The sequence below is a fragment of the Indicator indicator genome, chromosome 27 (assembly GCF_027791375.1).
Source record: "Indicator indicator isolate 239-I01 chromosome 27, UM_Iind_1.1, whole genome shotgun sequence".
Taxonomy (NCBI): Eukaryota; Metazoa; Chordata; class Aves; order Piciformes; family Indicatoridae; genus Indicator; species Indicator indicator.
Window position 1 is genome coordinate 10,022,220 of NC_072036.1, and position 10,525 is coordinate 10,032,744.

The window sequence follows — 10,525 nt, forward strand, 5'->3', positions numbered from 1 at the left end:
GATTGAGTCACATCACAAAAACATGGCAGTATTTGTAAAAACTATTTGTTCTGACCTGATAGGAGCAGGAAGGTGACTGGGATGGGCAACCAGGTGACTATCAACCAGGAGCTGTGTGCTACTCACCAGGGCAGGTGCCAAGCTCCAAAACTTGTCCAGGACAAGGGCAAAGACATTCCACCTCCTGGAGTAGCAATCAGCAGTTAGAGATGCTGAGGAGTGGGGTGGAGCTGCTCCAGGACATAAAGCAAGGCAGAGAGAGGCCAATACACAGACTCCTGGGAACACTGTGTGCTGCCAGGAGAGTGTGGCAGCCTTGGATGCCCATGAATCTATCCAAGGCTGGCAGGTACAGGGCCAAGGATGGGTGTTCCTCAGGGGTGTTGGTGACATGGGATATGTTATTTCCAAATGCAGGCAGATACCTTTCTCCTCTGACTCTGCACCCCAGAGATGGCAGCACCCAAGGTGGCAGTGGTTGGCGCAGGAGTCATCGGCCTGTCCACAGCACTGTGCATAGTGGAGGCTTGCCCCAGCTGCTCTGTGGCTGTCCTCTCAGAGCAGTTCAGCCCCAACACAACAAGTGATGTTGCAGCTGGGATGCTCATCCCTCACACCTGCCCAGGTGCGTGCAACCCAGCGTGGCATTGCCCATGGCACCTCGTGCAGCTGCATGCCTCTGTGCAGCAGTGCACAGAGGTTCGGGACAAGAAGTGCCATGACCTGTGCTCCCCTTCTGTCCTGGTTCCTCCACACTGGTTTGTGTGCTTCTCTTCCTTGTACTACTGCTCTCTGCATGTCTGATTTTCTTTCCCTGCAGGCACACCAATCCATGTGCAGAAGCAGTGGTTCAAAGAGACCTTCACTTACCTTTTTGGCATCTGCAACTCAGCAGAGGCATCAGAGGCTGGCATTCACCTGGTCTCTGGGTAAGTATGGCCCCTGGGGCAGCTGTTGGTATGTTTCTGTGTGATGGAGCAGGCAGAGAGGTTTTTCCATGCTGGAGTTATTCCCTTCAGGGAGGAGCTCTTATTACCATATTCTAAAACAGTGCATCGCAGCTGTTCAGGTACGATCCATTTCCAAGCAGAATTCCTACATGGATGTGCACAGAGAAACCATCCAAGACTGGCCAGCACCAAAAGTCTTTTAATAACTGATGTTTTCCATACTGTCATCCACCAGTTGCTTGCAGCAGTGGTGGTCTCCTTAGGGATGGGACTGCAGGATCTTCCATCTTCAACAGCTAGGTACAGGGATCTGGGGAGGGGAGAGTGTTAGGGGTGTTTTATGCTGCCTCTTATGTACACAGAAATTCATCTGTTGGGAATGTTGAGGCCAGGCACTCTGGCTCTATGGGATACCCAAAAAATTGTGACTAGGTGTGCAAGTGGCCCTATATGAAAGTCCAGCCAGGGTGGCAGCAGCCATGGTGGGGACACTGTGTGAGGGGGCTTTGTAGTTCTGCAGCTGGAAGTACAGCTGCAGTTTACTGCACTATAGCTGAAAGAACTTCAGTTTATTTACCCCAGTGTGTCCCCCTCGAGTGTGGCTTTGGCAGCCCTCTGTCAGTTTGTCAAGGCAGGCACTGCAGTAGCTGGCAGGAATGTTTCCCTGTTGCTGTTAACCTTCCACTCCTCGATGAGTGGAAATAAGTTCCTGGATTCCTGGGTTTGTGCTCAGATTGCCATGACACAGGACATGGCAGAGCAATAGTGGCTCTGTTTTGCAGGTTTTTCTCTGTCTTTCTAGGTGGCAGATCTTTAAAAACACTCCCAAGGAAGAGTCACCTTTCTGGTCAGATGTTGTCCTGGGATTTCGAGCAATGTCCGAAGCAGAACTCCAGAAGTTTCCACAGCACTGCTTTGGTCAGGCCTTTACAACACTGAAGTGTGACTGCCCACCCTACCTGCTGTGGCTGGAGAAAAGGTTGGTTTTGCTGCAGGCTGGGCACTCAGAGAAACCCATGCAGAGGGCCTGGAGGTGAGCCAAGGAGTCCTGGAGAAGCTTAGGTTTGAACACAACTGGGAAAGGGCTGTTTCTCACTGGGGAAAATGCAGCAAGCTCTTCCCTGGGGAGAAGCACAAGAAATAAAAACCCATTTTTTCCAAAACATGGAAGGCCCCACTTATGCAATGTCCACTTTTGCTACCACTGGGGCTCTACAGTGGGGCTTAGAGTGGCAGCACCTCCAGGCATAAGACTGGCATAGCCACAGGGGCCACACTTGGCCAGGCAGACCTTGAAGATACATTGGAAGTCTTCCATGTCCTAAGAAAATGTGTGGGTGATCCTCCTTTGCCAAACTTCCCACATAATATCCCTCTGCTCTTGAAGGGAACCAACCCCTGGGACAAGAACATGTCTGGGAATATATCTGATCTGTGAAAACTTTGCACTTAACTGGTCAACAGTTGGAAATTGGAGTAATTTGTTAATCCAGTCAGGAGAAAAAAAAGGTCAAATAGCATCATCTTGGTACAAATCTTTTGGAAATGTTTGCCTGTGTGAGGTGGGGACTGCACTCACTCTGAGGAGTTGTGGCTTCAGAGTTCATCCCTGGATTGACTTGAACATTAGAAAATTTGCCAACTTCCAGTTGCCCCCCAAAATATGTGGATTTTGGAGAACCGTGGGAGAGTCAGGGTGCAGACCTGAAGAGGTTCTGCCAGCTGGGATATAACACTTATTCCAGCTAAGTGAGAAGTCAGCTGTCTCTACTTGAGAGAGAGCAATAGCTGCAAGCTGATTTCAGGTTAGGTAGAGAGATGTGCACTGACACCATGGTACAAATTGTCAGCTGGTTGCTTGGATGCCTTTCATCTCACTGCAAAAAACCATTTCTTGTTTCAGCAGCCAGGCAGGGAGCACTCCAGTGGCACCAGTGCCATGTTAGGTCTGTGCTGTCTCCTTGGTGCACATGCTCTGCCATGTTTCATTGCCTAGCTGAATGGGAAATTCCTGCTGAAGCACAATTAAGTTGTACAACCCATTTAGTGTCTGCCATGAGATCTCTGCTCTCTCCTTTTTCCTGCTGTAGCCTTCTTGTTTCTCAAAGGATGTAGTTTAATAAGATGATCAAGCTCTTTTTTCTTTCTTCTCTTCTCTCTGGTGATGAGAAGGGTGAGCATATTAAACATGTAACTGATTCTCAATCCCCTAGTGACCTGAGCAGTATGTAGAGACCATTCTCTTGGCAATCCACAAGGTAAACTGCTTTGTGCCCACCTTGCTGGTCCAAAATGGACTTTGGGATATTTTTCCTGCTTGCTTGCTTGAATTCAGGAGTTTTCCTCAGGTTTTTTTATTGGTGTATTTTTTTTATGGCATGATGGCAGAATCTCAATTACAAGGCTGATGAGCTTGCCCAGCCAAAAGTGCTGCATGAGACCTCCCCTCTTTTTTTCCCATCCAGCCTCAGTGTCTTGCTGCAACCAAACTCCAGTCCCCAGAGCACCAGCTGTACCCTAGATCCTCAGCTCACTCCCTCTTTATGGGAAACCACTGCCTTTGTAGCAGTGTTGATCACTTTGCCAGCTGCCAGCATATTGCAAAGGACAGGATTTCCCACTTAGTGCACCACCATCACCACCACCATCACCATCATCCTCACCATCATCCTCACAGACCTATCTCCTCACTTACTCATGCTAAAACCTCCACTAAAGGCTCCCTGCACTTGGATCCAGCTGGCAGCATGTAGTAACTCCACCTCATGCCACTGTTTTTTTTTTTTTCTGTAGGGAGGGGCTCCAAGCTTTAGGCAAGTTCAGGTTGGCATTTAGCTTGAAATTTAGCTCAAAGACACACCTCAGGAAAGGGTGGATTTTGCTGAAGAGCAGACATGGATGTATGGTGCTCTGAGCTGTCCTGGTTGACGCAAGGCTGCTGCTCTTGAAAGGTGTGGGTCTCCCACACCACATCTGCCCAGCCTTCAGGGACACCTTGGGTACCTCAGGGCTTTGTACATGATATCAGATTGCTAGGTGGCTCCTGGTACTGGAGGGTGAGTTGGAGATGAATGTGATGGTGTAGTACATGAAGAAGGGTGTAGTACAACAGCACTGTCACTACCAGAAGTTAAACTGGGGAATAAATCTGATGTTTTTTCAGCTTGCTTGGGCTGCTACAGCTTGGTATGTCCTAGAAATGAATCAGTGAGACCTTAGAGGTCCTTTCCAACTGAAACAATTCTATGAGGGCCTGCCTGCCTGCCTGGGGTCTTATGCCAGACCCTTCTCAGATCAACTTGCTGTATCTTTTTCAGCCCAAACAAGCTAAAAAAACCCCAGCTTTCATGAGACCAAAACCAGACAAATCACAAACAGAACCCCCATGGCATTTTCTCTGCTGTTGTCGAGTCGTGATCAGCATGTTAAAGACAATCAAATCACATTTACTTAATGTGCATAATAATTGCTTTGAGGGTTTTGGGGTTTCTTTCCTGCCTCACTTCTGCAGTTTTGTTTTGTTTTGTTTTGTTTTGCAGGTTGAAAGCAGCTGGAGTCCAGATGTACACCAGAAAAGTTTCAGACCTGTGGGAGCTGCAGAGCGAGTATAACATCGTTGTCAACTGTGCAGGCATTGGAGCTCACCAGCTGGTGGGGGATGAGAAGCTCTTCCCCATCAGGGGTCAAGTACTAAAGGTTCATGCACCTTGGGTGAAGAACTTCATCCGGGACGGGGATGGCTCCACTTATATCTTCCCAGGGATACACAGGGTAACCCTAGGGGGAACCAGGGAAAAGCACAACTGGAGTCTCTCTCCTGACCCTGGCACTACCAAAGACATCTTCGACAGATGCTGCTCCCTCGAGCCCTCGCTGCAGGGAGCGCAGGATGTCAAGGTGAAGGTGGGCCTGAGGCCATCCAGGCAGAGTGTGAGACTGAGCAGAGAGGTCTTGAGCCAAGGAGGAGTTAAACTCCTGGTGGTCCACAACTATGGGCATGGGGCAGGTGGCTTCTCCATACACAGGGGCACAGCCCAAGAGGCTGCTCGCCTGGTGGGAGAGTGCATTGCTGCCCTGCAAGGCTCCTCATCAAGGGCCAAGCTTTGAATGCTAGAGGCTCCTTTCCCATTTAGAACAGGCTAGTGTTGCATTTCCAAGTAGCAGCTTTGGACTTTTATTGAATTATTGGGTAGAAGGAACCTAAGATAACAGCTTCTGTCATTACAGATGCTCAGTGGTATCTCAGCTGGGTTCCAACTGCCACCTTTGAAAGGCATGATGGAGGGAACAGAAGTGCACACAGTTCTCATGGTGGGGGATAAACCTTGTATTTGAGTGATGACATCTTTCTTCTCTTCCTTATTTTCTTATCTTAAATTGCTTTATGATCAGTAACAAGTTTTTAACTGACATTTGGACAGAAATTCCTAACCCCAAGACCTCTGTCCTGAATGGTACCAGCTGGTTCAGAGTAAGCATCAGAAAAACACTGGCACTTGGGAGAGGATTAACAGTGGAAGGTCATGAAACCTCCACAACTTCCCATGCTGATGAGAGCTGCCCTTAAAGAAAGACTCAGCTGTCACCTGTGCAAAGTATTTGATCCTTGTGCCATCCTATCCCATATGTGTGCAAACAAAATTTAACTGGCCCTAGCTGAGTCATTTCCTCTTGACCTGCGCTTTCTGATCTACACTGAACCAGGACACAACCCTGGCAGATGGCAGTCACCAGGACAGGGACCTTCAAAGGGGTAATTGTGGCACAGACAGGGAACCCTGAGATATTTGCATCAGTCCCTGAGCTTGGCAGACAGCAGAGGGGTTGCATGGCAGATTTTTAGTGATTGAGCACAAAAATAACAGTTTTGTGCACCAGGCAATGTTGTTGATTGTCCTTGCAGAAACAAAGCTATAAAGACACATTGTCTTATCTAGGCTTTTGCCCATATTTAAAACAAAATTGTCAAATTCCTGAAAAAAACAAACAATCAAACAAAACCAAAACAAACAAAAACCAAACCAGGAAAATTGGTATTCACCATTCACTACAGTTCTTTTCTTTCAAACAGTCGGAATTCTGTTTGAGATAAACTTCGTTGTGATACATTCGAATTCATTTGGAATAAAGGTAGTGATTAGAGAGAAATTCATGGCCTGGAGTGACATTCGTCTTGTTTTTACAACTATCTTCCGCCTATGTTGCTAGGAGGCTTTACTTTCTCCTGCTTCATTCCCAGTTTCCCACCAGAGGGGGATGTTGGATCGAGCAGTCACTGCAGGAACCCCACACGCTCCGTCTCCAGAGCAACTGCAGTGATGCTAACTCAGTCAACTCCCACACACTTAGAAGGTTTGGAGGACTTGGGTGCTGCTATAGGGCTTAAAACAATCGCCAATCGGTAAGAGAGATGCAAAATGTCATGGGGAATGCTTAAAAAGAAAACAAGAAAAGGACCTTGAGGAAATAGCTTCTGGTGTGCTGCTACCTTCACATTTCTGTGGTTAATAAATAATCCTAGGCAAAGTTGTTGCTATAGCAGCACATCCCTGAGCTTTTCCCCCACCAAAGACTGGAGGGGAAACCACTGTTTTGGTTAGCCAAGTGTCCTCAAGTCCTCAAGTTGCAGGGACTTGGGACTCCCCCAGCTCCTTGATCTGCCTGCAATAGATATCCCACAGGGGATTGTTGTGGAGCTACAGCCTGGACCAAGAGCCCACTGCTTTGCCTGGCTCCTGGCAAGGCCACACATCACTCTGGGTGCCTCAGGTATTAGAAACCATCACTGCTTTAAGGCTGATCTGCACAGAGGTAAAGTGTAAGTTAAAGACCTTCAGAAGCACTGGCTACCCTGCTTCTGGAAATCCCTTGGTGGGCAAGGTCTGTGCCTGTATTGTGTGAGCTGAGCATATCTGATGTCAGTACTCCAGAAATAATCATGGGGGGAACTGCCATGGGGAGCTGCAGCAGGATGACTCAAACAGAAGGATAAATAGCTTTTTTTTTTTTTTTTTTCCTGGCATTTAATGGGCCTCTTAAGTGAATGGCAATAAGCTCTATGCAAACAGATGTTTTCCCTCCTTTTTTCATCCTTTTCCATCTTACCCATAATTATGCACTAAAATCTTCTTGTCTGGGTTGCTGAAAGCAATCTTGCTGCTGTTTGTCTCTGCAGTGCAAGACTGAGGACTTCAGCACAAAGGCTGAGGGAAAAGCCTGCAGCTCCTAGAGGATCCCATGGCTGTACATCAGTGATATCAATGTCGTGTTAAGCTTGAGTGAGGAGTGAGAAGTTAGTGGGAAAAATTTACCTCTTCCAGCTGCTGCTCTGCAAGTCCCAGTGCTGGGTCTTTCCCGGCTCCAGCCAGGAGATTCAGCACACACCTGGCTTCAGGCTGTGATCTGGCTATGGCTCAGAGTAGTTGCTTTTCCTTTGCCTCGAGGGGGAGGTAAGTGTCCCAGGGGACACTCCTCCCTGCTCTATGCCACCTCTGCAGTGCTGACTGGACTGTGAGGAGATGACAGGGCAGGCTTCCTTCTGTAGCCTCTGGCTTTGCCTCCAGCCTTGCCACCAGGACAGTAGCAGGCATCATGCAGGCTCTGAAAAGAACCTTTATGCTTTCAGGAGTGTGTACTTTATCTCCTGACAGAGAACAGAGAAATGACCTAGGTCCTGAAGAAATTCAAAGAGTTGTCCTCCTAACAGCCCACAAGCAAGGCAGGAGCTGGAGCACAACCATAAGCATTACCTTGGCTGAGCTTTCATTGTGTGGAGTGATGCCTGTAGAGGTGCCTGCATCTTCACAATCCCACTCTGTCCTTACCAGTGCATCTTTGAAGCATCTGACTGGCCTCTGTTATCCATGACTATGGCTGAGGATGGAGACAGACACGCTGTGAGAGACCTGTGCTGAAAGAAAGCCCCCTGCAGTAACACCTAATTTATATTCAAACTCTCAGCTGTGGAGACTGTTCTGCTTTGAATCAGTACCAGCATCTCTTTGCCACTGATGGCACACATCTACATGGCACTGAGGGCAAACTGCCTTGGAAGAAGCCTGTGGGAAGAGCACAGAGTTCTGTCCTCGCCGTCTGGTCCCAGCCAGGTTGCTTGGCTGCAGGGGAGCTGTGGCAGATTTTCTGCTAAGGGCAAGGCCACTTCTCTCCTCCCAGTTGGGATTCTTTTAAAGCCATTTCAGATGTAACCAGTTGGAAGAGAGGATTGTCTGACTTGGTAACAGTTCAGAAAAGCAACCTTTTTGTTACAGGTAAAGACAATGATACTGAATTTAGTGTCCTGCAAAAATGGGACAATTTTCAGACCTGTGGGTGGATTTTTTTATTAAAAGTGGATCCATATAGTTAAATTGGCGTGCATACTGGCCCAAGACATTTTTGCACACCTCCTATCCTATAAAAGCTGCTTTTTACCTCTTGGGTCCATCAGGACTGCTGCCAGCCACTCTCAGCTTTTGTTTGATCCTATTGCCTTTAATGAGGCATAAACTCCACAGACACATGCCAGTGTATCAAACAACACTGTGAGACAGGCTGGAGGAAAAGTGCACAGGGCATTAATTATGGTCTTAGTCACTCAGTTTGTGAAACTGCTGCCTGGAGAGGTTGCTGCTGCTGTTCTCAGTAGCTCCAGTGCTCTGGCTTGCATCCCTTCTCCCCTTGGAGAGCCCTTTCCTCCAAGTGCCTGCAGGTGAAAGTCATTCTCCATGATCAAATTGTGGCACCTGCTTGATTACTCCAGTGCCATTGCCATCCCCTGGATAAATATTTGGGAGTTGTACTGTACCATGTAAAGCCATTAAAAACATGTAATAAAAAGGCTTATGTAACTTCTTAAAGCCATAATTATTACTCCAGCTGTGATGTTTTGTAGAATTCTGAGCATTACAGATTAAACCCTTTGCCAGATTACATTTTTTTTTTAATGAAAGATATTCATCCTCGAGCTCAGAAGTGTAAAGATGTCAGTAAAATTGATTACATTAGGAAAAAAAAAGGGGGGTGAGGTGGGGTGGGTGGGAAAAGCTGAGCCCAAAGTAACAACAAGGTAACAGCAGTTTGTAGTAGAAACTCAGGGCAATTTTTAAGCAAAGATGGACATCTCTCTGGGATTACAGCATACATACAGGGGAAATACAGGCAGCAAACTGATAGCACAAATATCTTTGTGCAATAGCACCTGAGCTGCATCCTCCACTCTTTAATTCCTACAAACTGGAAATTTTTTTGAATGGTGATACCTGTTTTCAATTTTTATGCTTGTATCTGTTCAATAAAATTCCCAGCCCATACTTTACAAAGCAGGCTGAATTTTGCTTGTCCAGGATGATCAGACAATTTAGTGAAAGGCAGACCATAAAATCACTGTTGCTCCTCTCCAGAAGTGAAACACAGCTGCTGGAGGCAATACAGTCATGTTTGTAGGTACCACAAAGATTAGGGTAAATAAATCAAGGTAAAGCCCAGGGATAGCAGAGAGCTGCTGAGGGCTGTCTCATTCCTCTTCTCTCTCCCCCAGTGAATGTGTGTGCACAGGTACAGGTATGTCTGTGTACAAATGCACAGGAGTGTGACTCAGAGGTAGATCTTGATCTGTAATCCTCACTCCAGACCATTAATTATCAGCTACCTCTTTCATCACATTCGGAGCACGCGAGGCTGTGGTGTTTGAGTGTCTCTGCAGCCGAAAGGAAAAGACAGCTTCTGCCCGTGCCTCACTGAGAACAGCAAGATCAATCTTGTGTTAAGCTGCCTAAATAGCCCAGAAGTTCAAGGAGAGCTGATGGGAGACTGCATGAGCATATTTCTTTTTCAGCTGTTATCTTCAAACTTACCAGTGGTGAGGTGAGAAGTGGTTTCAATGACCCAGGCAGCTGAGCTTTAGCCTTGACAGCTGCTCAGGCAGGCATTTCTCAGCAGTGGTTAGGTGAGTAATAGACCAATGTGGCCAATTTACTTCTCAGTTACTAAGAGAAAGAGAGAAATTATTTCCCTGAGTTTTCAGTGGGATTTAGGGCACAGGAAGGAGGAAGGACTGTACCTCCCTTGCAGAGATACTGGCTTCAGGGAAGTCTGTCACTTAGTGCATGGAAAACTACTTCCAGGATTTGGACATGGTGGACTTGGTGACCCTGCCCATGGCAGGAAGGTTGGAGCAGACGATCTCTGAGGTCCCTGTCAGCCTAAGCCACTCTGTGACACAACTTGGCACTGCTGGGTTAACATTTGGACTTGATGATCTTGGAGGTCTTTTTCAACCTTGATGACTACATGGTTCTATGATTTCTGGCTGCACTTTTAAGGAACAGAAGTGAGACTGCTTGCACCAAAGCTATCACTGAGAGGTCACTAGGGGAGCTATAAACATTTCATTCCTTGTTCCTCAGGGGTATGGCAAAACTTTGGCATGTAAGTGTGCAAGGCAAAAAAACAGGCCTACACCAAAGCTCTGAATTCTGCAGACTGAGAACCAGAGGCACACACATCTTCTGTGCTTGTCTTCATGTGGCTTTTAAAATGACCTTAGAAAAGTTTCTAACGAAACACACCACACACTC

At 47.2% G+C, this 10,525-nt stretch overlaps 1 protein-coding gene across 1 annotated transcript; it reads left to right on the forward strand.

Moving 5' to 3' along the window:
• Positions 1 to 453: 453 nt before the first annotated feature.
• On the forward strand, positions 454 to 5,057 carry DDO (D-aspartate oxidase). The gene is made up of 4 exons (XM_054393151.1): positions 454 to 625; positions 821 to 929; positions 1,753 to 1,929; positions 4,490 to 5,057. The coding sequence occupies exons 1-4, from the start codon at positions 454 to 456 to the stop codon at positions 5,055 to 5,057; spliced, it is 1,026 nt and encodes a 341-aa protein (XP_054249126.1).
• The last annotated feature ends 5,468 nt before the right edge of the window (positions 5,058 to 10,525 follow it).

What these genes read in the sequence shown, in the direction of transcription:
- DDO (XM_054393151.1), top strand. Translation starts at nt 454, where the DNA reads ATGGCAGCACCCAAGGTGGCAGTGGTTGGCGCAGGAGTCATCGGCCTG. An exon ending in GGCATTCACCTGGTCTCTGG is followed by an intron (nt 930 to 1,752) that starts GTAAGTATGGCC and finishes CTGTCTTTCTAG; the next exon opens with GTGGCAGATCTTTAAAAACA. An exon ending in CTGCTGTGGCTGGAGAAAAG is followed by an intron (nt 1,930 to 4,489) that starts GTTGGTTTTGCT and finishes TTTGTTTTGCAG; the next exon opens with GTTGAAAGCAGCTGGAGTCC.